Below are 24,506 nucleotides of genomic sequence, written 5' to 3'. Positions count from 1 at the left end.
GACAGAAGCTGCTTAACCAGAAAATGCACACTAACTTTTTATTCCTGTGGACAAAAGGAAGCATACAAATGATATAATGGAGAAAGTTGGTCATCAATCAGAGAAGGGAATACAGTGCCATGAGTTAACTGAAGCTGATGTTTTGGTATATGAATATGCAACACATTCAAATCTAATCTGTTATTATATCCCTCAAAGGGCACTGAAGATTAAAATAAGGTGATTATAAATATATATGATATATATATTATATATATAAACCTTATTTTAATCTTATCACCTTATTTTAAACTAATATATATAAATTACACACAATTTTATTTATTTATTTATTTGTCATATACACATTTCTCAAAAAGCATATTTCCATAGTAAAAACAATTTTATTTCTTAAAGCATGACCAAGAACAGGGAATGTCTAAAATGATCACATATGAGAAGGGTTAAAAACCATTTTACAATTAAAAAAAAAAAAAAGTAAAAGTTACAGCTAAAAGAAACATCCAAAGCAGGTTTTAGATCTTCTCCAAAACTGTCCTAAGGACAGGACGTTGTTGGACAGACGAGGTGATATTCCTCATGGCAGGCTGTGGCCAGGTACAGCACTGGAAGGAGGAACAAGTGGGTAACGTCACACTGAGCACAGGGACCCACAATCCTTTAGGACAAAAGTGGCAGATAGCCATTCACTCACTAAAAGTGAAGTTCATTTCCTTTTGAAATGGAGGCGCACTCTCCCTTCTGATCCACGTAGACACAAGTCTTCACACAGCCAAGACAATTGGGGAATTTCTTTTGGGTTCTTTATACAGTTGCTGTAGGGACTGCCAAATATTCCTGTAATATTTTAAGGACGCAAAAATCGCAGCACTTTTGAGCGAAGGAATCGAATAAACGATTTTGGAAACATTTCTCTGGACTCCTCTGCAGTGTAGTTGAAGAAATTTTGTGGATGAGCGAGCACATCAAAGAGACACTTCATCAGTCTCTTGTCCTGGGGAAAAAATTCCAGATGTTTCAAAATCAGCATTTTGATAGTGTGATTTTGATCATGGAAAACAGCTGGAACTCAGACGTACTGACCCACGTTACACGTTTCGTCCACTGGGTGGCACTATAATCTTATTTGTCAATATCTAACTTGTGTATATGGGCTCAGGAACTGCTTACCCAGTATACCGCAAGACACAAAAATAGTTTTTTGTTTAAAATAAATAAATAAATAAAATCAGCATGAAATGAAGCCAATTCTAATAAGTAAACATGCTTCAAAAACATCATTCAACATACCTTCAGAATTTCTTGGTGGTTTTCTGAGGCGTATAGTCTCCCATCCCTCACTATGTCCTCAATAAGCTCCTGATAGTCCTCTAAAAATGAACGAGCGCAACAGCTCACCACCACACATCGATCCCATCAGGTCAACACCTATGTTCACATCACCTCTGTCTGATCTTACCATCGTATGTTACGTAAGGCACGCGGAACCCTTTCCTGCTGTTGCCCTCGTTGGACCGGAACTGAATCCACAGTTTCTTAGATCGCGAGGTGAAGGCGATAGGCCTCTCATACGTCTGACATGTCTCGTACGTCGTCACCGAATTTGGCAGAGCTGTCGGCACAGGCGGCAAGTCGCTCATTCTCACACAACTCCGTTAAATGCACACAGCAGGGAGCAGTGTAAAGCCATATCAGACTCATATTGAGCTCACGATAGGCTCAAAATGAGACTCTTGCTGCCCAGAAAACAGTTACTGAAAGTCTGCGTGGTAGCACACAGGTTCAAAAACCTCTCTGCCAGATCAGTAACATAACACAATCATTTGATTTGCCAAATGTACAGATGAATTAACATTGCAGGATGGTGCAGGAATGTTGCATTTCACGTACGGCTCTTCCGCATGACCAAGTAGTCCCCACAGTCATCTTCCACAGGGAGGAAGACCTCCGGAACCACGATGAGGATCCTGCGCTTGGGGGGCGGGTTGATGGTCCAGGTGCACTCCACGTTGGCCGGGTAGTCGCCTGGGTAATTTGGCGACTCGATGTGCCCAGTGTATTCACCAAGCTCCCCTCCACAGCGCCTGTCTGGGGTGAGATGAAAAGGCGTTGAATGGCTGCTACATGGAGAAACTGCAGGAGCAACTCGCCATTTTTGACACAGTACGTTTTTGTGGGGTTCTGAGATTTTTAACCAATTTTCAGTGACCTGATGCAAGAGACTAAATTGTTGAGCCACTTGAGGACAAGAGCAGAGCAGCATAATCCCACCTTCAGCCTCCTTCCATTATCGTGGCAGGTCCTTGTGTTTACGAGCCACACCATCCCTTCACTTACTTTTGCACTGCGTGATGTTGGTTGAACCATCGAAGTCAGTGGTGGTGTTTCCAGGGCAGGACACACAGTAGTTCTGTCCAAACTCCAGTTGGTAGGTTCCCATGGGGCAGCGAATGCAGCGGTGGGTGCTGGTGTTGTAGTAGTGCCCCGGAGAGCACTGCACTGTGGGCCACGACATGGGGCATTACAGCAGGCATCTCCAGAGGAGACGTGACCTCCCTGACTATGTGCTGAAGGGTACCACACCTGTGAAGTGTGAGGCAAAGTTGCAGGGCCCGACCAGGGGCAGTCCTTACCTTTAGTTTCACAGGCCTGGAAAGATGCTGCCCCTTCGTGCTTGGTTACGAGAGATCCCCCACAGGGGAAGCAGGAGGTGCGTCCCCTTTCAGGCTGGTAGCTGCCTCGGTGGCACGGTCGACACGGCACAAAGCCATCATGAGAGAAGTGCCCAGGAGAACACTGCCCTAAAGGAAAAAAAGGAGAAACATCATCATCATCATCATCAATGCTAAGGTGGCAGAGAGCTGATGAGCCTGATCTCCCTACCACCACCTCACAGGAGTTTGTAGCGCAAGTTCATATCTCGGGACCGAACAGAACCTCCCACATGCCCTACAGGTGACAGACAGGCCCCGCCACTGAGCAGCCCTGACGGCCTCTTCTGTTGTGTCTATCAGGGAAAGCAAAAGATTGGATCTTATGGCCCAGTGGCCACCTGCTTCTGATAACAGCACAGCCTCCCCCAACACAAAACAGATGGGGGGACTTGTAATCTCTCTCACACACACACCCCATCTGTTTAGAAGATTTTTATCATCAACACAGGTAAGCTTCCTTCTCGTTCCACAGACAAAAAGCAGGATGTGACTCACGCAAACACTTTCATGTCATGAGAGGGACAGACCCAATAGTCAAAGCTATAAAGATGCATGTTGCTGGATAAGACTTTGGCAACACCACGAAAACCACCAGGCTCTTCAAATGTTCTGAGAGGGAAAAACCTCCAGGAGAGGGGTGACAGTGGGTTCAGAACAGCTGGGCCGAGCCTCACCTCCACACTCAGCCAGACTCCGCGCCCCCGCAGGCCTCGGGACAGTCCTGCCCTTCAGGCCGGGACACGCCACACACGACGCTTGCCCTTCCTCATCTTGGTAAGTTCCGGCAGGACATGGGACACACCTCCCTTGCTCCGTGTCGTGGTACATCCCGACGGTGCAGCTCACTGGAGGGAGGGAAGGAGGGAGGGGTTGAAAGGAGAAAGCACAGGAAAGTGCCTCACACTCAGCAGGCCTCGCGTTACCACATTTAATAAGGGCGTCGTGAATCGCCCTCATGGCGCTGGCAAAAATTCCGCGCGGGTCGGGCCGGGCCGGGCCTCCAGTCAGTCGCTCAGCTGCACACATCAAACAGGCTGGCACGTGTCCACAGGCCCTTCCTCCACATCAGCACACCATACATGCTTTGGGGGAGTGTTTGCATCCGAAACCTCCCAAAAACCCACAGCGTTTGATTACAGGGAGGCGAGCGCAGCCTTTTGAATGTTTGCTTTGTAAAGACCAAACTGTCCTGAGTCATTTACAGCAATGCTGTGAAAAAGTTCTGCCTGCACTGGGATGAACCAGCCACAGTTCACAGCAGGAACTGCTGAGGTGGGACGGCCTATTTGTCCTGTTCTGTATTTATTATTGTTTATTTAATTACATTTTTGCACTATATTGGACTGTTTGCACTTGTGCAGCATGTTGCCTGTTGCACTGTTGTTTTGTGTTGCACCATGGTCCTGGAGGAACGTTGTCTCCTTTCTGTTGTGTACTTGTATATAGCTGAAATGACAATAAAACCTCTTTGAACTTTGAACTCTTTGAATACAGATCAGATTTAAGTGCTGAGTGTTTTTTTGCATGGCAGCTCTGTGCTGTCACATCGGTCACATGCAGTCTCAACAGTCAATGGAGCTGTCGTTTAAGACCCTCCTTCCGCTATAAGTGGTCAGAAAATGCAACCCAAGGAGTTTTTCCTTCCCCGCCATTTTAGTTCCTCAAACAACCATGAAGGGCCACTGTTGTAGTCTCAGTCTGGCTTTCATCTTCAGGAGCAATGGAAGAGGGAGAGAGAGCGCTTTAAAGTCTTTCAAATGCAAAGCCGCAACTCTACTGAGTTCTGGAATTGATGGCCCCAAAGAGTTTGAAAGGGACCTTTCACCTCTATTCAAGTTCCTGCACTCTTGTCCATTTGATGACGCAGGCAAACACTATAGCATCACAGCACGCAGTAGCTGAACCCAATAAAAGGGGTCAGAACTGGTCCAGTTGCTCCCGGGCCCATTGGGCAGGGCTGCACACAGCGGACACTAATAGAGTCCCATGATGTCGCTGAAGTCAATTTTGCTGAGCTGTTTGCTGGCCAGGGTCACACCGTACAGAGCTTAACTGCCTGCTTGAATAAAATAAGCCCTGCTGAAACACCTCCCTTATGACAACAAACAGCCCAACAAAACCGGGCCACGATTCTGCGCCGCCGGAGTTCAGCTCAGGGGCTCAGACCCCTCCAGTTGACTGTGGCGAGATCGCGCTCAGACAGCCAGAACACAAGACATGTCCCAAAGCACAATGTTTCACACCAGAGCAGTGGGTAGTGTGACTGGTGCCACGTACCTTCACGAGCTTGATGAGATGTAGTGAAGGGTTGAGCTGAGAGGCTGTGTTGGGTGTGGGGATCCCCTTCTACAGGCTCCGCTGGGCTTTACAATGTAGCGGGCATACTGAAAAGGCTAAATTGCACTTAGCGCAGGCAGCCATGGGGGAAGGACTACAGCCAGGGGAGAAAGAGCTCCTTTAAAAAGGTTAACACATCTTTTGAGCTGCTCTTGGAAATGGTACGTGCGCGCATCTGAGAAGACCCTCCCTGGAGGAGCTCCGGGCTGCTGTGTGAACGTAAAGCCCATCGCACATGAAAGGCCAGACGCCGCCACGCTGGAGCAGAGCTCAGGACCTGATTGGATGAGCATTTGAAATGCCTGCTTTGATCCAAACTGAATTAGAAGCCATTGTATATAAAGATGAATGCAAGCCAGTTAATGGTCACCCTAGGCCTCGCTGTTCTTAGTCTGGAATGGAAACTGCAACTCTTACAAATCAGACACGTGCAGGCCAGCCCTCAGTGGCACAGAGCGTGTGTGTGTGTGTGTGTGTGTGTGTGTGTGTGTGTGTGAGAGAGAGAGACGTTTTCCTCTCCGTCCAAGACAGAGAGAAGCCCGACACTCGTTCCTCATAGTGAGCTGTCCATCATACCAAGTCCTTTAAAAGTTAATGAACCCTTCCAACATCACAATGGGATCACAGAGGAGGTGAAAACACTCTTAAAGCTCCCCACAAACAGACCTTTGGAAAGGTCCATTCTCCAGGTGCTTTATCTGCTCGGAACAATGACTCATTCTCCCACACGGTCCGCCAAGACTTCTCAGGGGAGGGAGGGGCGTGGCCATGCGCGAAGAGAACAGCCAGTGGGAGGCACCCTGCCCGCGCACCACACCGAACACTCGGGTCCCTCAGGGAGGCCGAGGAGTGCCAGACAGGCTCCATATAAACAACCCAGCACCAGGTGATGGGCGAATGACAACTGATAAAAGTATAAACTGGGTCAAAACCTACTTTCCTGAGAAGATGACATTACCAACAGTGTTTAAAGTGTTCCAGATGGTGTAATGTATCATATGCTTCGTCTGAAAGTACACCACACACACACACACTCACCACACTTCTTGTCGATGAGCACTTGGCCCACACCACACTGGCCTGCAGGCTGCCCGGGCCTAGCCAGTTTCTCTGACCCGCCAAAGTGAAAGTGGAACTGCTCCCTATTGATAGACTTGCGAAGAGTCCGGAGGGTCTTCCTTAGGCGCTTCTCAGAGCGGCGTCTCACACATGCCAGGTCACAGCTATCTGCTGAGAGAAACACTTGATACGGCAATGTGCCAACACACACACACACACACACACACACACACCCAAGCAGGGCCTGGGACCACTGCACACACTGCTCATGACCCAAACCTCCAGAACACTTTCCCTTTTTTTGAGCCATCTCAAAACAGGAGATACCTTCACTGTTTATTATTAGTAATAAAGAAGTCAACAACTGGTGAGTGACAAACAAGAGAAGCAGAGGTCAGGGTTCGGCGGACAAGCCGAGGGCGGGGTTTAGGAGTGTGACGGACACGTGCAGCCCACATCACGGCCCAACAAACCTGTCACCTCCTCCGGGTTCAGGTCCAGCTGAAACTGGGCCGTGATAGAGGAGCCATCCTCTTCATCCGCCTTGCGCCCGTGACGACTGCGAGCTCGGTGGCCTGAAGAGACGCACCGCAGCCTGACGAAGCTGAATTGGACGTTCTCCACCTCCCTGCTGCCTGCAGAGCAACAGGCGTGGCTACAGACAGTTCCTCCAATCACAGAGCTTGTCTAAGTTGGAGTGACATTATGCAACTGCTGGGAACACTGGGGCAGACACATTTATCCGATTCCAAGTAGAGTCACATGCAAGTCTCACTGGATTTCACCTTTCTACCACTGCCCAGTAAAGAGCCATGGCTTGTCGGCCTTACCTGCCAGCACTGAGCTCACGCTACCCGTCAGCTTCTCCAGACTGGGAGTCGCGCTGCACTTCCGCTGGCCAGATCTAAACGTGGCGGCGGCTTTGATCCTGTGCACGCAGGTTGTGTCTGTGTCTGGGGAGCACAAAACCGCTTACTAACCACGTCCCTGCTCCTTCAGCACAATCCCAGTACAACCAGTGCGGTCGTGTCTTTGGCTGCGTCTCACCGAGACAGTGAGACCCGCTGTCATTCCACTGGCCCGAGGCCAGACCCCGCGGGGGCGTTCCACAGGTCACCGTGTACGAGTCCTCAGTCCCTACACAGACAACAGCAGCCAGACAGAGGTGGAGATGGTGGTGAGTGACCCAGGAGTTACAGCCACGGCAGCGAGACTCGGGGAGCACAGCACTTACCACTGCTCACGCTCACCTGTGACGGACAGGTGAGGTGACAACGCTCCACCCCCCCGTGTCTGCTGCAGCTGAGCGTGGCTCTGGTGGGAGGTGCCACGCTTGGAGACCTGCCTGCTTCTGGAGGGAAAGAAGATCACGGCAAACTCACAGGTACAGAAGCACAAACAGCTGCCTTCCAGCACACACCACCCGGAGACGTCAAAACAGTAGAGAAAGCAGACATACAGGCAGAGGCACGTTAGTTGTTTGAAAAGGTCAGCAAAAGGAAGCACAAGAAACAGACAAAAGAGAACAACTTTAAAGTATCTCCTGTTTTAGCTCCGTGCAGACCACACACATCAGGTCCCGCCATCTTACCAACACAGTCCTTCTTGTTCCAGTGCAGCCTGGTGGCAGCGGGGCAGTGGCACAGGAAACCTCCCACGATATTCTCACAGGTGTGCCCACATCCTCCGTTATTCACACTGCACTCGTTAACGTCTGAGAACAAATCAGAACAAGGATCAAAATGTCCCCCGTTTGAGGAAAGAAATATTTTATATATACACACACATTATAGACACACACACAAATATATCACACACACATACATACATACACACACATACATGCATTTATTTATTTATTTATTTATTTTGAATAAATTATTTACAAAAACTGATATCCTGCCATGAGAATTTGAGCTGCTTACTACACAGCACAGAAACCACCAAACGCTCACTGTTAGTTGGCTGTTAGTTCTCACGTCACACATCAAGCGCTCACATTTACTGTTTAAAAAAATTCAGCCCTTGAGTGATAAGGGATTAAAAGTCACAGCATCGTTCAGATCTAGTCAGATACCTCCACAGTGCGCAAGGCCGTAGAGAGAGAAGCCCCTGTTACATCTGCACTCAAACCTCCCTGGCCAGTTCACACAGGTATGGTCACAAGTGCTCTCAAAGTAGCACTCGTCAACATCTAGAATTAAACAAAAAGAGATGCATACTGAAAATGGAATAATGTGCATCTGTAAACATTCAGCTCCAACATCAAATACTGAATAAATTTTTTTTTTACATGTAAAAAAATCCACATATGTTATAATAATAATAATAATAATAATAATAAATAATAATTGAGTTGCATTGCTGTCAAGGTTTGTACTAAGGACGCAGTGTGTGTTCTTAAACTGTGCCTTTATTCTTAGCCCAGTTAAGGATCTTCAAAGGAATCCTGCAAGCCAATACCTGCCTCCTACACCAGCATCCCACCCAATCTTATCTCCCTGGCTGCCTCCCTACCGCACGCCCCAGAGACGGGCACACCTACCCTGGCACGAGCGTTCGTCCGTCAGCAGCTTGAAGCCCTTGTGGCAGCTACATTCAAAGCTGCCCACCGTGTTCCTGCAGAACTGCTCACAACCTCCGTTGTGCAACTCGCACTCGTCGATGTCTGGAAAACACACAGGCGCAGGTGAGTGCCAGGGTGGGCGAGGCTGCGCTAGGGTGGGCGGGGCTCCTCACAGGTGGACGCACCTTCGCAGGTCTTGCCATCTGGCTGGAGGGAGAAGCCCACCGGGCAGCTGCAGCGCACACCTGTGGTTGTGTCTTTACAGGTGCTGTCACAGCCTCCATTGTTCACGGCGCATGTCTCTGGAAACAGACAGGCTTGTCAGAGTCTTACAGACCTCATCTGAGGAGTTCTCCAGTTTAACTCCCTCAGGAGAGCTCCTCTTCTCCTCATCCAGCATATACCACCACCATCTCACCATCTGAAAGCTTGGACAGCAGACCCGATGCTCTGTTAACGCTGAGCAAAACACACCCCTGATCTGCACAAACCAGCCATCTCAACAGGACGTACAGCAGAGACACACACCAATACATCCCTGTCAATAACTGAAGGAAATTCAATAATAAAACGTATTATTCTTAAGGGCCACAAGGTTAAAGCAGAGACTACACACGACGCCTGTGACTCCGCGTTGATCCGAAGGTGTGGTATACATCACTCACTCCACACATGTGAAATATACCACACCATTACCAGGGCATGCTTCAGGAGATCTGAGGTGAGAAGGCTGGAATTCTCTGCCATTTCACAGTTTGCTTCAAGTCCTCAGGAATTCCCAGCATGCTCTAGGTTTACACTCATGCTGGTTTCCATGCCAGCCATAGCGGCTCCAGTTCGGATCAGTTGAAGGGCAATCGTATTTTCCTCCTGATCCCACTGTTTGTATGGGTAGGACAGGATGGCAGCTCTGTGCTGTGACATTTGAGGAGTTTGTGGACATTCACCCATGATCAGACGGCGCTTAACACGTTTGTCCACCTCAGCGAGAGCCGTGGCATTCGGGTCAGAGGTGGTGTTGCTCGCTTCATCTCTTTCTGAAACGGAGAGAAAACGGATCATAGGAACCAGAACCGGTAGTGCATCTTTTAAACGCGTCTGTCCATTTAACTAGAGGGAAGCGTCCACGTTTTCACAGGCTGATACTAGAATCCCCAGCTGGATTTAAATTTGTAGGAGCTCTAATACAGACCCATAATGCACTAGTCACAGTCATGCCTTATTCACAGTGCTGTAAGACATTCCTTCAGAAGTCATTCAAAACACTTTAAAAGGTCGTAGAACCCAGAGTCCATATCATACACAGTCTTTGCTGTGCGTCACTTCCATCCCCACTCTGCCTGATGTGAACACACACACACGCGCGCACACATGAATACATGGGGAAGATAATAAGGAGAGAAAAGGGCAAATAACACCAGCAGGATGAGGAGGAGATAATCACAAACCTCACACACACTCGTCTGCGGAGAGCATATACAGCCTACAAATTCCAGCTGTTTCTCTTCACAATCTGATCTCTGTGTGTGCGTGTGTACATTCCCCATCATTGTCTCTGTCTGGATATGGGGTGAAATATGGATCAGCTTGCCAGGAGGCATTCCCCGTTTAAGGCAGCGGAGGGAGACAGACCCTCTGCTGCGTGACGGATTCCCAGGACTCCTCACCTATGCAGGAGTGACCGTCAGCCTGCAGAGTGTACCTGCCACGACACCCGCATGCTGGCCCATGCTCCGTATCCTCACAGATGTGTTGGCAGCCCCCATTGCCGTGGTTACAGGTCACTAGACAACAAGCACAACAAGGTCAGGTGGACAGGTTCTAAGACAAAGCAGTAGACATCAGCGTGACGGGGGAGGGGTGAGCATCCCCTTACTAATACATACAGATGCAGCCATGCTGGTCCGTGGCCAGCTCGAACCCTGGCCGGCACTCACAAGACACGCCCCCTTTTGGCGTCTCCCTGCAGATGTGGGAGCAGCCGTGCTCCTTGTTCATGCAGCTCAGGCCTTCTGCGAGGAACAGAACTCTGTGAGCTGGCCTGAAGCATTATGGGTAATGTAGTCCAACTACTGTGAACAGTCAGGGAACTATTCAACTCCCAGCCTAACATGAAGCACAGATGCGTCAGAGATGATGGCTATTTCATGCCAAGCTTTGCTCTTGTACGCACCACCTTAGTTTCATCTGCGTAGCTGAAAAATACCATAACCATCATCTAAATTTTGTAAGAATAAACACACAATCTTATAACCTGACGCATTTGTCACCTGGATGTAGAACGCTTTTGCGCCAGTGCCATTTAAAGCCTTGTGCACTCTGACCTGTCCTCAATAGCTCTGCTCCATGTGAATGCAGCAGGCCTGCTCTCCATTCACGCGGGCCGGCCAGGGACGTGTTAATAGGATTTAGCGAGTTTGCCCAGAGAAACCCAATGGGGTGGAAAGCCTTGCAAACTTCAGTTGGTTTTACAGAGGGGAGGGGTGGGGGAGGGTCGTCAGGGGGGCAACAATACTTGCAGCTGAGAAGCTACAGACACATAAAGACGGCGCTTTATTCTAGTCGGAGCCCCAAAGGACCAAGTGTTGCTGTTCTTGACTCGTTTTGTTTGGCAGAACGTGGGACTGCCTTTCCCACAGCAGGGGCCCTCAGGAGCCAGCCTGCTTGGGATAATGACCTGGAGAGGGAGCCCAACCTAAAGGCCTCATTCTGCTGTCAATCACAAGACCTTCGGTGGAGGACATGTATGAATTAGTCTGGTTGCTCCTTGGTTTTAGCCCGACGCAGTGATACACAAATTCTCCAAAGACATGCCATCTGCCCTGCACTCTCCTCCATCTCTAGCCGCTGGTACTGGAAGAAAATTATTTTAGCAGCCACCCTAAGTGGCGTTTTCTTTACATCTCTGAACAAGACTTCCTGAACAGGCTCCCAGTACAGATGCAGGTTTACTAAAGCTCCATTTCTCCCAGTGCTGGCTGCCATCAAAGCGACGTCTCCACTGATGGACATCTTAACAAGTTGCAATGTTCCCCAGTTGAGGTTTTGAGCTAAACTACCCAAACACACTCAAACATTCAGCCTCAGTACTGGTTTACCAACTTAAAGGGTCCAGTACATATATTGTTCCTGGCGTCACAGAGGCGTCTCACCCACGGAGCGATGGATGCACGTGTGCTGGTTGTCACTGAGGAAGAAGCCCTCCTTGCACAGGCACTGGTAGCTACCCATGGTGTTGACACACACGTGCTGACAGCCACCATTGTTGAAGAAACATTCATTCACATCTAAAAGGGAAGCCAGACCAGACAGCATTATTCCAGAACTCTCCAAACTGTATTACTCCACAGTCTGGGTCTCACCAAAAATGAAAAACATGACACTTTGTTTAAAACAGCACAGCTTAAAGTCATTAAACAAGGCTGGAACATTTTTCATTTATTCAGAGAAAGTCTGGTTCTATCCAGCACAGATTAGATTGTATTTATTCTTCTCCTAAAGTTAGCAGTGGGGCGTCATCACACTCAGCAGATCTTTTCATCAGATTTGGTTATCACACTTCTACATACACTGGGTTTCCTTAAGACGTCTTACCGAGACAGTTGTGTCCATCGCGTGCTAAACGGAAGCCATCATAGCATGTGCAGCGATAGTTGCCGGGTATGTTGTTACACTCGTGTACACAACCCCCATTGTGTTCCGCGTCACATTCATCAATGTCTAGTGCATGAGACACAGGTGAGGCTTACCACTGCACATTACGGTAAGGACCTGAACATTTCTGAGCTTTTCACATTAAACTCATCCAACACGAGCTGTCATTACATTCAAATGAAATTGACTTCATACAGTTGTTATTCCCTGATTATTTCAGTTAGACTATGACAATATATTTCTCTCTCAAATAAATGGTTTTCTAACAGACAAACCAAAGTCACCTTCACACTGTTTACCGTCGCCTTTAAATCCAGATTTGCACGTGCACTTGTAAGACGTCTGAGTGTTTTGACAAAAGGCGTCGATGTGACAGGTATCACCTCCCGCTGCGCACTGGTCTGCATCTGCAAACCAACATCAGCATGCACCACTTAGGGAAAGTGATGCGCGTTTGGCGTGCTACAGATTCCCCTTATCTACACACACAGGGCAGCACTGTGGCTGTTCCCGCTGCGCCTGGACTCTGGAGGGGAAACGCGCGCGGGTGTAAACAAAGTAGCAATAAGCGCGTGCGTAAAGTAAAGCGTCTTACCGGGAGCGTGGGGGAGCGCGGCACTTTGGCGAGTGTTTAACAAGAGCAAAAACAAACAGAAGTCCCTCGTCATGCACAGAGGTCCCATGGTGAGAAGGTTAGAGGTGTCCTCAAAACGACGTGCTCAGCCAGTTCTAAAGAGGTACACGAGCGTTCACCTCATTTTAATTCAGTTTGCAAACCGACTTGCGCTCGCAAAATAGTTATGGGGAGTTGAAGAAGAACCTCTTTCTCCCTCTTCATGAGTGTATGTGTGTGTGTGAGAGAGAGAGAGAGAGAGAGAGAGAGAGAGAGAGAGAGAGAGAGAGGGGCAGGATGAGTGGAAGAAGAGAAGACCGCAGATTCACGTGCTGGTACCTACCAGCTGGACCGCTAGGCTGCCTGCAGGAGATGATCGTCTCCTTTTATAATAAACACGTCTGGTTCTCCATTAACCTGTGTAATTAATTATCCAACATACACTCACACTGCCTGTTTTCGTGTAAATGAAGGGTAAACGTCTCAAAGCTACACTAGGGTGAATCTACATAAACGAAAAGACTGTTTTGTCAGACAGCAGGCTGAGTACTGACATTTCCACCTCGTTAACGTGGACCTTGTTTGGAGAAATTGTGACTATAGCTAGAGGCGCAGAATGTGGTGTAGCGCCCTCTACCGGCGGCCGGCTCGAGAAAGTCTCGAGCACCGCAGTGTAGTTTAGTCGCAGTTTACTCTACAGTGACTGTAGAGGAGTTAACACTAAACTACACTGTGGTGCTCCACACTATCACTCACGGGGCGTTTATATGTGTTTGTCATTTATGGAATTAATGTTCTAATAGAATTATTGTGGCACAGATCTCACAAGGGCGTGTTTTTATGTCGAGCTGTTACAAGCTCCGAGTCCTTAGATGGCGATGTGGTGTGCACACTACGGTAGGAGCCACGAGGAAGCGCCGGTGCACAATAAATAGATAACAGCGAAGAGCACGCGCGGTTGGAGCGGAACGTCCGCAGGTCCGCGCGCTCGCCATGGATCCCGGCGCCACGATCCTCCGCGTGAAACGGAAAAGAGGTACCGACCCGGCCGACGCCCTGCTGCTCGCGTGCAAGCGGATCCGTCCGGAGGCGGGTGCAGCTCCGCCTGACACCGACCCGGTAACGGAGCCGCAGGGCGCGAGGGTGGAGAGCTCCGTGTTCAAGCTCGTGGCCACGGTGGCCTCGCAGGTAACGCCGCGGCCGCTGTTGGAGCTCGTGCGCTAGTTACCTGGCAACTGGTGTTCCCTCGTGCTGGCTAGGCTAGGCTAACTAAGCTGAGTGTGTGCAGGTGTGCACCTTCAGTAGCGCTGTGACTAAACGACATTATTCCTGCTCGTGTAAGTGTTGGCCTTTATTCTGGCGCGTTCGCTGGTGTGGGCTCTGATCTCCATTGCTCTGTGCAGTTAGCTTTAGCTTTAGCTTTAGCCTTAGACTGGCTGAGGGCTCTTCATTAATAACTCACTTCAGTAAATAGATTGCTACCCAGCGAGCTAACATTCATATTCCACTACGTTGGTAGTTCATTACTTAACTGTTGGCTACCTGAATTTATTGTCTAATGATCATGTGTCTCGCCACATTAAGTAAATAACTGAACAATAATAAAATAATTATTTTATTCGTCAGTGTCTCTTACTCGCTGATGTTATACTAATAAACTATACAAATGGTAACTAGCTAAATGTTGAGTTTTTGTAATACATAGAGTATCTTCAATATATAGAGTATTTCTCTGTTGGTATTTTGAAACCTCGTGTTACATCTTTCCTAAGGATACACCTGTGCAGCCACATGTCCGTGAGGTCCTGTCACGCCCACGCCTCTCCCACGCTCTGCGGCCCTCGCAGGGAAGCTCCCAGAGAGTCATCGGCGACTTGCGCAGTGCCAAATGGACCACCAGGCGCGAAGAGCGGTACCGCATCCTCTCCAGCCACCGGGCCGGGCTTCCGGACGAGTCTGCCACTCCCAGAGAGAGGCGGGGCCAGGAGAGCGATGCTCAGGAGGAGGCAGAACCTCGCTTGTCTCTGGGAGAAGTGCAGGTGTTTGACATTGTTCAGGAGGAGGACGAGGACGGGGAGGATGAGCGAGCTCCTCGTAAGGTGAGGAGGCTCTGGACATCACACATGAAGTAGGATGGTGAGATGCGCGTGGCTGCTTATTGGTTGATCACTTTTCTCTGCTTCCCAGACTATGAAGCCTGACCCGGAGACGGTCCTGTGTAACTCTGTGAAAATGATCCGAGAGAGATTGACAGTGTCGATGGATGGAGTTGGCGCTGAACATCGCGAGAAGGAGGATGACTACGTTTATGACTTGTACTATCAGGAGACGACAACACCAGGCTGGATACAGGACATCCTGTCTGTCAGGCCCTACACAGAGGAGGGCGAGCTTGTAAGTGAAGACTATAGTACAGTCTTGTACTTAAGCATGCGGTTGCACTATAGTAAGTGTGGCTTTGAGGATGAGAAAGGGGCAAAGGTGTCCTCCATGCTGGGTTTGAGGCTTTTGTGTAGTTTAGTCTGTCAGGACCCTGAAACAAATGTTAATTGCTAATAAAGAAGCAATAGAGAAACGTCCTCTGGTGCTGGTTAGTCATCCTGCAGTTAGTGATGGGCTTTGCGTTCCCAGGTGCCTGAGGAGGTCGCTTGGGAAGAGGAGGTGTACGAAGATGAAGACGACGAGAACGATGAACACAACTGGAGGAATGACTATCCGGACGAGGAGGGTAGCGAGGAGAGCAGTGATGAAGAGCGCTATGGAGGTGTGCCTTAGCTAGTGTCTGTGCCACAGTCGCTTCTCATGAGAACATTTGCAGCACAGTGTAGACTTTACATACAACATCGTGACCTCTTGAAATGAATGTTTTTTGTGTGTGACGGTGGAAATGCTTCTATTGTATCTTTTTCCAGGTTGTTGGAATGAGGAGCATTCCTACAGCCGAAGGAGCTGGGAATGTTATCGGAGGCAGGCGATGAAGGAGTTGCACCCTGACGAAGAGGATGAGGACAGGGACGACTCTGACTGAGCACGTGCGAGACGGGTCCTTTTTACGCAACTGTGTTCCAAGTGAACGTGTGGTAGTTAATGCATCTATTGGTGTGTGGTAGTGTGTGGGGTGCTTGGCCTTCCGTGTTGGTGTGATGAGTGATTTTATTCCTTGTGATTGTTGCATTGTTCTGCGACTGTTTGATTTGCATGGTAGTGAGCGTGTGTGGTAGTAGTGTTGAGTTTCATGTGTGGGGTGGTTTTGTGCAGAGTGGCTGTAACATGCGTGTCAACATTCCTGATTCCAAAGGGTGACAAACTATGTAAATATGTAGATGTGTATTAAAAATAAAGATTTCAAAATGAATGCCATTATTAATGGAGATCAATATGCTGTTTATTTTCTGAATAATGCACATTACAGTAATTGTATTGTTTATTAAATACATCTGGTTCTCAGAAGTAATTCAAAATGCACCACAATTTGGCTTATTCACCCTTATTGTTGCCATGTTTATCATGTGCTAAAATATTCTCCATTCATTCCCCACTTACATGACTAATATGAAAAAGCAAGGACCATATTTAATAAACTCCTAAAAATCTGGTTCTTGCTTTACTGTGCAGTTGCAAAACTGAGGTAAAGTGTGTTTCTTCTGGGAGTGCTAGGCTGACTTCCTCTTCCCTACAAGGCTCAAGCCTTTTGCTCTATAAACTAGAAAGAGTGATAAATGACTAGCCTGACCCCGCCATGTATGACCACACCACAGCAGCAGCCCACAGAGCAAGGGGGCTGTGAATGAGTACACAACTTCATAAAGGCTAAACGTGTGATGTTACAATACAAATGTCCAACACCAAAGTTAATATATTTAAGTCTTACAAAAACATGAAAAGTAACTTAACATTTAGAACCATTGCCCAAGACCCAGAAGTGAAAGGAAAATGCTAGAATGGATAATGAGTGAATGCTTTCCCTTGCGGAAATGGAAGACAAGTTGTTTCATCAGCTTGTACAATGACCTTAGGGCTCATTCCTGCGGTACCTATTCTGCACTTATCACTGAGAGAAGAAGTAGAATTTCAGTCAGTGAAACACTAGCACAGCAGGACCTCAGACTGCGCCCTGTTTCGCATGTGTGTCACTGAGTGTGCAAGAGGCCAGTGTGCATGCTTCAGAGCAGTGTCCTGCTCCCTGTCCTCCAGACAGGTGGAGAGGGAGCGAATCCTATCTGCCTGACGGAGGTGGTTGCATAGATGTGATTTACTCCATCTCAGTGAGCACACAGAAGCAGGTAAACTGGGTGAATCGTGTCACAGCACCTGCAGAAAAAGAAATGTCATCAGTCCCTACTTCAGTGAGGCTCTGTCACTAAACCAGCCAGACATGTGGGCAGTGGTGTAACAGTAATGGAGGTTAGAGCATGGGGAAGTAGAAGTACTCACACAGCAGTCTGCTGATGATGGGCGGGCGCTTGGACTCGGGCAGATACACACCCAGGAAATAGACTGGTACTCCCGAGAGAGCAATGCCAATGCCAATCAGGGAACTGAGTGTGTCACTGTAGAGTGGCACTGCCACTAAGAACAAGGTACAAAAACAGAAGACAAAGGCGTACACCAGGGACAACTACACACACACACGCACACAGACACACAGACACACACACGCACGCATGCACGCACACACGCACGCACACACACACACACACACAGACACACAAACACACGCGCCCACACGCACACACACGCACGCACACGCACACGCGCACACACACACACACACACACACACACACACCCCAAAAGGGAGTTAACAAGTGCTAATTAGAGTCAGGATATGTTGTAGTGTACTCCTAGCCATTTGCATTAATACTACATACAGTATAGCAGCAATAGCATAGTATCAGTCATTAGTACGGAGTAATGGCTATTGGTACACACACAACCACAAATATCCAAACCACTATGATCTCAAATCTCTGATATCCACAGGTCATGAAATTATAGACCAACATGAGGCTGTTTTTGATGACAATGAATAGTTCCCACCTTTAGTGGGCGGGGCCTGTCCGGTTCCTTCCAGCGCAGATAAATTTGTCCAGCAATGGAGAGTCCAACAAAGAACCAGTAGCTGAAGCTGTAGTAGTTAATAAGCTGGAAGACATCTTCCACAGCCAGGTAGATCAGAGACATGGCACACTGAGGCGAGAAATGGAACGTAGTCGGGTGTTAGTGCGACGGGCACACAGTGACACGTAATCGGCACCAGAGGTAGCACTGCCTCTACATTCCAGGCTACGCTGTAATTACTTCTGAGTGCTTGGATTTCAGAGGGGGAGTGCCAACACTAATGTTCTTGTTTTGCCATTTGGTGTGTTCGGTATTTGGCGTTCTGCCTGCTTTAGCATGACATAACATTTTAATGAATTACTTGTGCAGATAAACATTAAAATATGCAGTGCTGTTGACTCCATGGAAGTGGGGAACTGTGTTACATCAAGATTAAGTTGCTTTCACGGATCTTTATCCACTTATTCTAACTGTTACTGTTGTTGTTCTGTCGATCTTTTTCACTTATTTTTGGCCAGCTTCGTCAAACCATGAAGTATGGTTACAGACACCCTATCTTAATTACTTTGTTGTTAAGTGGAAAATGTCATGGTAACTTTGACCAGAGCTTGACACACGTCTGTCAGAGAGCCCGCAGAGAAGAGAAGGGTCACATACGTTGAAGAGGAGCGCAGGCACTGGTGTGAACCTCTCCATGTGGATCATTGACAAAGCGTTGGGGAGGTGTCCTTCTCGCGAGCCCACAAAGAAGAGCCTACAACAGAGTATTCAGAACAGCGCCATGACGACAGGGGAGCCTCAAACACCTCAACCCACACGTACACGTGTACAGCGTGCGGTCATCGCACATTACACACACCTTCTGGAGTGGTGGAGTTAGCGAGGGTGTGTGCAGGCCAGTGACGCTCACCTGGATGCAGCGATGATGGAGGAGTTGAGTCCACCGTAGCAGGACAGGGCGACAGCTATGGGGATAGTCCAGCTCAACATCCCCAAGGTGTGATCGGCAAACGTCTGTGGGACGTGCAGAAGTGCATACTGAGTGCAACACCCACCATACACCAACCCCCATACACTACCCCCATACACCCCCCTTTCAAAAGTAAAGAGGTTTATGAAGCTAAAATTCACCACTGCTACAGCGTCACTGGCCAGGATGGTGCTCATATCCAGGACTGCATAGTAGGCCACATTGGTCAGGATGTAGATGATGGTGACTATCGGCATAGAAACCGCTATGGCCAGAGGGAGGTTCCTGGAACAGCAGATAAGAGAACTATCACTTCTATCCAGAACAGGAGATGTGAAAAAAGTGAGAGTTTGAACCCATACACACCTCTCTGGGTTTTTGATTTCCTCAGTGACAAAGTTGAGGGTGTCCCAGCCTGAGTAGGAGAACAGGGCCGAATACAGGGCCAGGGCAATGTTTCCTGGATCACTAGATGACCCTTGGAAGATGCCCTCAAAGTTTTCCGTATAACCTTTGAAACATGAGGTGAAAAGGTCATGAGGTGAGAAATGTAGACTGAATTACTGTTTATGCCACTGGCACATATATCTCGCTTTAGTTTATAGTTTCTGTATGCAAATCCTTAAAGAACACATCAGCTAAGCTGATTTTCTATTCTGATAGCCAAACCTAAAACAGTGGCTCAGACAGACAGACAGCAGTCACGCCTCTGGGATCGACAACCAAAACACTGTCTGGCTTGGTTAACCAATCTGAAAATATCTCTACAAAGCCATAGTCTTCCCTGCATGCAAGCATTTCTGAACGTGCACACAGCACCTACAGCCGGGCTAAGTTACTCTGGGCCAAGCTGGAGGGAGGAGCTTTAGAGAAAGTTTGGTGAACAGGCGGGACTAATAGAAGCTGCTATTGTAATGTCAGTTACGGCTGCTTTGAGACAGATTCTTTGATCAGTTTTCAATATCTCTGTTTCACTGGAATGCGATTAAAATGGTAAACAAGTTAAATGGCACTGTCAGTTTCATCATGTATGAGTATAAAACCTCCCAAGAGTCACCTCACCCTGACACATCTTCACCATCCCTGTGATGATGATGACGATGAGGGCCAGGACTTTAGCATAGGTGAAGATGTCCTGCACTCTGGTTCCCCACTTCACATATGCTGCGTTTATGAAGGTCAGCAGACCTGAGTTCACCAGAGAAATGAGGATCATGAGAAAACAGGGAAAATAAAGATCATGAGAAAATGTAAGAAATAACCATCATGAGAAACAAGGAACATGAGAAAACATGATAAATAAAGATCATGAGAATACAGAAGAAATGAGGATCATGAGAAAACAGGAGAAATAAAGATGTATAAAGAACAGAGGAGATCATGAGAAAAAAGGAGAAATAAAGATGAATAAAGAACACAGGAGATCATGAGAAAACAGGAGCAAGCATTTACTGCACAGGCTGAACACGTTTCATGAGCCAAATGGGAGAAATGTACCTATGGGATCAAACCAGACCACTTGCTACTGTGTTTGAGTTGAACAAGGGTCATTTATACTGGGAACCCCAGCAGACCCAGACATTACGTGGATATAAAGACAGGACTGGTATGTACAGTCACTGAATGACACAGGAAGTGTCCACTCTGGGGTAGCTCAGTGGTTACGGTACTCAACTAGTAGTAAGATTGTTCAAGTACCTCCACTGCCAGGTTACCAGTGTTGGGCCCCTGAGCAAGACCCTTAACCCTTAATTACTCAAGTTGCACTCTGTCATAATTGTAAGTTGCTTTGTATATTCAGGGTTGACAGGTTGAGCTCAGTAAACCAGAAGAACGTGTCTTGTGAACTCCCAAAGTAACTGATTAACTGCTTCATTAGATCAGCAGAAAGTGGAGCAGACCTGGAGAGGCTGTTCCTTACGGCTCTGTTTGCTTGGGTGGGGGGGTGGGGTGCAATTGTCAAGTGGAAAAGAGGGTGTAAAAAAAGAAAAGCCATGAAAAACATCACAGAGAATAACAGTTTGTGGCCCTGAGAGAGTGCACACTATTGAGTGCACACTATTGAGTGCACACTCACTCTCTCACCAAGACACGCGATTCTCTCCCTCAAGAACGACTAAAGCATAATGCTTTAAATCCAAATGAGTTTATGCAGTAACACCCATCATAGTTCACCAATCAACTGCAAAAATGAAAGAACTCGAACCATTCACTATGCAGCACTGCAATATAATAAGAAATCAAAGGGTCATTGGGAGGAACTCACAGATGCAGGCAGCAGCCAGGAGCCTGGAGGCATAGTACTGCGGCTCGCACGTGGGGAAGAGCGGCTGCACCAGATAGTTGGCGAACGTGATGGCAATGACTGCTTGGCTGGTGGGCTCGATGATGAGCAGCGACGTCCAGAGCCGAATAAACGCGACAAACCCCCCGAAGGACTCCAAGATGTAGGCGTAACTGGCGCCAGACTTGGTTATGGTAGTGCCCAGCTCCGCATAGCAGAGTGCCCCGATCACAGAGAAGACCCCGCCCACCACCCAGATGACCAGGGACAGGCCGTAAGAGGTGCTGTAGAGCAGCACACCCTTGGGAGAGACGAAGATGCCCGAGCCGATCATGTTGCCCACGATGAGGCTGACGCCGCTGAGCAGAGAGATCTCCTTCTTCAGCTGCATGCCTTCCCTGGGCTGCGGTGAGCCCGGCAACTGGCCAGTCAGCCTGCTGACCTCAGCGTGACCCTCCATCCCGCCTGTTACGCCGTGAAGATCGTGGGTGAGGGAGCAAGGAGCAGGATGCTGCCTGCTCAGACCTGCTGCTAGGTCAGAAGATACAGGAGTCAGTCCAAACACTGCTGCTGCCTGTAGTAGTCTGGGGATGGGGTGATTTAAAGTCTAATATAAATATTCACATATAAATTTAACATCCATTTACTTAATAAGATTAAAAAGATTTAAGTACAATTTAAAAAAAAACAAAGCTAAACATAGCTAATGTGTAAAACTAATCAGCCAAAGTCAGACAAACGTACATATTGCTTTTCACATCTAGACTCTAATGTTGTAGGTGGGTTGTGAAGGCAGCACTGAATGGAACAGTAAATATGTGATGTACGTGCCAAACAGACACCAACTGATGACCAGAGTAGAGGTCACTGGTATGATTAACACAATGGACTTGAATGCTTGAGCAAAACTTACAAAAACATTCCACTTTCAAACCCAGGAAATATCTAAACAACTTTAAAAAGAGTCAGTTAAGAGATGTGGTTCTTTAAACATTTTTTTTACAAAATCATAAGAAAAAAGCAGGCTGTTGCCAGGGTTGCAATCCAAAAAAATGAGCATCATGACAGCAGAACCTCTCGTGTTGCTCGTGGCAGAGAAGAAACTGAACACAAAAATAAAATAAATAAAATAGAGATTAAAGAGAACACGGAGGAGCTCAGAAAGCTCGTGGGAGGACAGCGGGCCACTCCGTCCAGCACTGCCAGTTTACTGCTACTTGTCTCTCCAAGTGTATCCTAGTCTGTCTTTAGAGTTTTCTATAATTTCCTGCGATTGTTTTTGATCGCTTTTGTTTAGTTGATGTAGGTTAAGATATAAAACATTTCTATCCTTACATTAGTGGAAATGCACTGTGTGGAATGCAGTTATGAACAACCCTCTACCTACTACTGCCCACAAATAAAGCATCGTCTTAGATCATGCTGAAATGCAAGATCTCATTTCTAAAAGGGTTTACAGTCTGTCTAAACAATGGAAGTGCTTCAGACTCCGTAGGTGATGTTATTACCGCGCCAAAACAACCCTCAAATAGCCGTGTAACGCCGGGACAGATCTAAAGGGGGTACAAGCGTGTCTGTCCTGCGTCAGCACCTAAACACCAAACCCTCTGGTCGTTTGAGCCCTTTTCCATTATTCGGCTCGGCATCGTTGCCGATGTTTCCTGCTGCAGCCTGAACATCTGCGTTCGTGATGTTTTGAGTCCCTGGAACTGTGCTAATGTTCCTTTGGAAATCCAGTGCTCGGCGCGGGTTTGATCTCGTGCCGCTGCTTCGCTCAGCTTTGTGTGCGTGCCGGGAGTGGTGTTACTTTCACGTTACGTTAGCTACGCATGAATCCAGCAGCGCGACCTTTGTTTTTGTGGAGTTGGGTAGGCACGAGGGATACTGTAGGTTTGGAAACCACAGAAAACATATTCCGTAAATATGGCATATGTAGGCTATTTACTCGGTATATATTCACCAGTTACAATATTACAAATTACAAATTTTATTATATTACAATAGTCACAAATATCACCCGAGGTCATAATTTACTTTATAACCAGTTACAGAAATTAAGAGCCTTCTTTTCTTCATATAATTGAACAATTATTTGGGATATTTGTCAAACTACTAGAAATTCGTATAGCACAGTATAGTACAATATAGTATTAGTATAGTATATATAGAATAGTATAGTACAAAATAGTATTAGTATAGTATAGATAGTATAGTATAGTAGGCTATAGTATTTACACGTATTTACACGTGCTATGAAATCACATGAGGGATGTTCCAGTTCTACTCAAGCACGCAAAAAAAAAAAATCTGGCTGTTGATGTAAATACAGCTGGACATCTGAAACCTCATGTGTTGCAAATCCTCTAAGTAATGACAGTAGAGAAGCCCACTGACACTCAGTACCGAACCTTTTACCACCGACACTCGGTACTGAAGCTTTGAAATGTAAATAGCTGGAATTAAATAAAGCAAGGCTTTATTATTAAGAATTCTTAAGTTATTAATAAGATTCTTTCTTTAAGTCGAGCTCGCTTGTTTACATACCTTTCCGCGATGTCCGTTTATTCGACTGTACCGGGTGCCGGGATCTGTCGCCAAAGCCGCATCTTTTTCACCGAAATCCCTACAACCGGAAAAATGCTAGTAGTCACGTGGCACCGGTAACAGCGCTGTCCCACGGCTCTTTTAGTGCACCGGTCACCCAATCAGCATTTAGTCAAGGAGGACACGTCAGAGGTATTCGGCCCCGGGACGCCGCCGCTTTTAGACGTTATACACTGCACGTGTTTCTAAATAGGCCCTTGTCTTCAAAACAGTTGTCTAAATTACATGATACATGTCACAAATGTTATAAACATCTCTTCCATTAAGGTTCCACTACGGTTTTCACAATACGCAACGTTATAATCTCCCTTTGAGTTATAGTATCCACTCCTTTAAAGTGCCATTGGTCCCGAATCACGTTATCTCACGCACATCCACGTTAATATTTGACCTGAGGTGGTAGTACAGCGTAATTTGCCTATGAGCAGTTATTCAGCACCATCCTTAGAAACAGTCACAGGCTTACCTGCTGATAACCAAGCACAACATGAACCTGAGAAAAGTAGTTGTAATTGTAATGCATTACTAATCTATTGCATCATTTATGGAATTTTGTCATTTCCCTGAGGATGAACAAATGAATACCTTTGTTCTTTATCAGCTATATTTCCATTAGTTAAAAGTCTCAGTGATCATGATTAAATC

At 47.4% G+C, this 24,506-nt stretch overlaps 3 protein-coding genes across 17 annotated transcripts; 1 reads left to right on the top strand and 2 right to left on the bottom strand.

The window, feature by feature from the left end:
- Positions 1-55: 55 nt before the first annotated feature.
- On the bottom strand, positions 56-13,613 carry scube2 (signal peptide, CUB domain, EGF-like 2). 13 transcript variants are annotated; one of them, XR_014120779.1, is made up of 25 exons: positions 12,926-13,222; positions 12,615-12,737; positions 12,271-12,396; positions 11,829-11,963; positions 10,563-10,688; positions 10,344-10,460; positions 9,624-9,713; positions 9,095-9,157; positions 8,862-8,978; positions 8,656-8,778; positions 8,188-8,304; positions 7,702-7,824; positions 7,345-7,461; positions 7,158-7,247; positions 6,941-7,063; positions 6,584-6,745; positions 6,090-6,278; positions 3,389-3,559; positions 2,634-2,801; positions 2,338-2,499; positions 1,891-2,088; positions 1,460-1,612; positions 1,291-1,370; positions 695-994; positions 56-605 (listed from the first exon to the last, which is right to left on the bottom strand). XR_014120779.1 is itself a non-coding variant. In XM_081708790.1 (25 exons), the coding sequence occupies exons 2-25, from the start codon at positions 13,011-13,013 to the stop codon at positions 848-850; spliced, it is 3,108 nt and encodes a 1,035-aa protein (XP_081564916.1). In that variant the 5' UTR covers positions 13,014-13,059; positions 13,287-13,613; the 3' UTR covers positions 56-847. The 13 variants fall into 13 exon arrangements, 12 of the variants coding, with proteins under 12 accessions (XP_081564916.1, XP_081564908.1, XP_081564922.1 ...); XM_081708790.1 differs by adding an exon at positions 13,287-13,613 and having other exon boundaries at positions 56-994; positions 12,926-13,059; XM_081708782.1 differs by having other exon boundaries at positions 56-994.
- Positions 13,614-13,754: 141 nt separating this feature from the next.
- slc7a6os (solute carrier family 7 member 6 opposite strand) lies at positions 13,755-16,306 on the top strand. Its single transcript, XM_027025343.3, has 5 exons — positions 13,755-14,131; positions 14,716-15,042; positions 15,131-15,337; positions 15,575-15,707; positions 15,856-16,306. The coding sequence occupies exons 1-5, from the start codon at positions 13,937-13,939 to the stop codon at positions 15,969-15,971; spliced, it is 978 nt and encodes a 325-aa protein (XP_026881144.2). The 5' UTR covers positions 13,755-13,936; the 3' UTR covers positions 15,972-16,306.
- A 106-nt stretch (positions 16,307-16,412) lies between these two features.
- Positions 16,413-24,127, bottom strand: slc7a6 (solute carrier family 7 member 6). Of its 3 annotated transcripts, none has more exons than XM_081708820.1 (10): positions 23,802-24,127; positions 21,240-21,841; positions 20,036-20,161; positions 19,340-19,484; positions 19,135-19,258; positions 18,914-19,017; positions 18,661-18,757; positions 17,983-18,132; positions 17,378-17,561; positions 16,413-17,254 (listed from the first exon to the last, which is right to left on the bottom strand). In XM_081708820.1, the coding sequence occupies exons 2-10, from the start codon at positions 21,715-21,717 to the stop codon at positions 17,196-17,198; spliced, it is 1,467 nt and encodes a 488-aa protein (XP_081564946.1). In that variant the 5' UTR covers positions 21,718-21,841; positions 23,802-24,127; the 3' UTR covers positions 16,413-17,195. The 3 variants fall into 3 exon arrangements, with proteins under 3 accessions (XP_081564946.1, XP_081564947.1, XP_026881143.2); XM_081708821.1 differs by having other exon boundaries at positions 21,240-21,788; XM_027025342.3 differs by having other exon boundaries at positions 21,240-21,785.
- Positions 24,128-24,506: the final 379 nt, after the last annotated feature.

The sequence above is a fragment of the Electrophorus electricus genome, chromosome 3 (genome assembly GCF_041902795.1).
Source record: "Electrophorus electricus isolate QZ-2024a chromosome 3, ASM4190279v1, whole genome shotgun sequence".
In the NCBI taxonomy this organism is placed as follows: domain Eukaryota; kingdom Metazoa; phylum Chordata; class Actinopteri; order Gymnotiformes; family Gymnotidae; genus Electrophorus; species Electrophorus electricus.
Note: the sequence above shows the minus strand (reverse complement) of the source record. Positions and strands in the feature narration are given on the sequence as shown.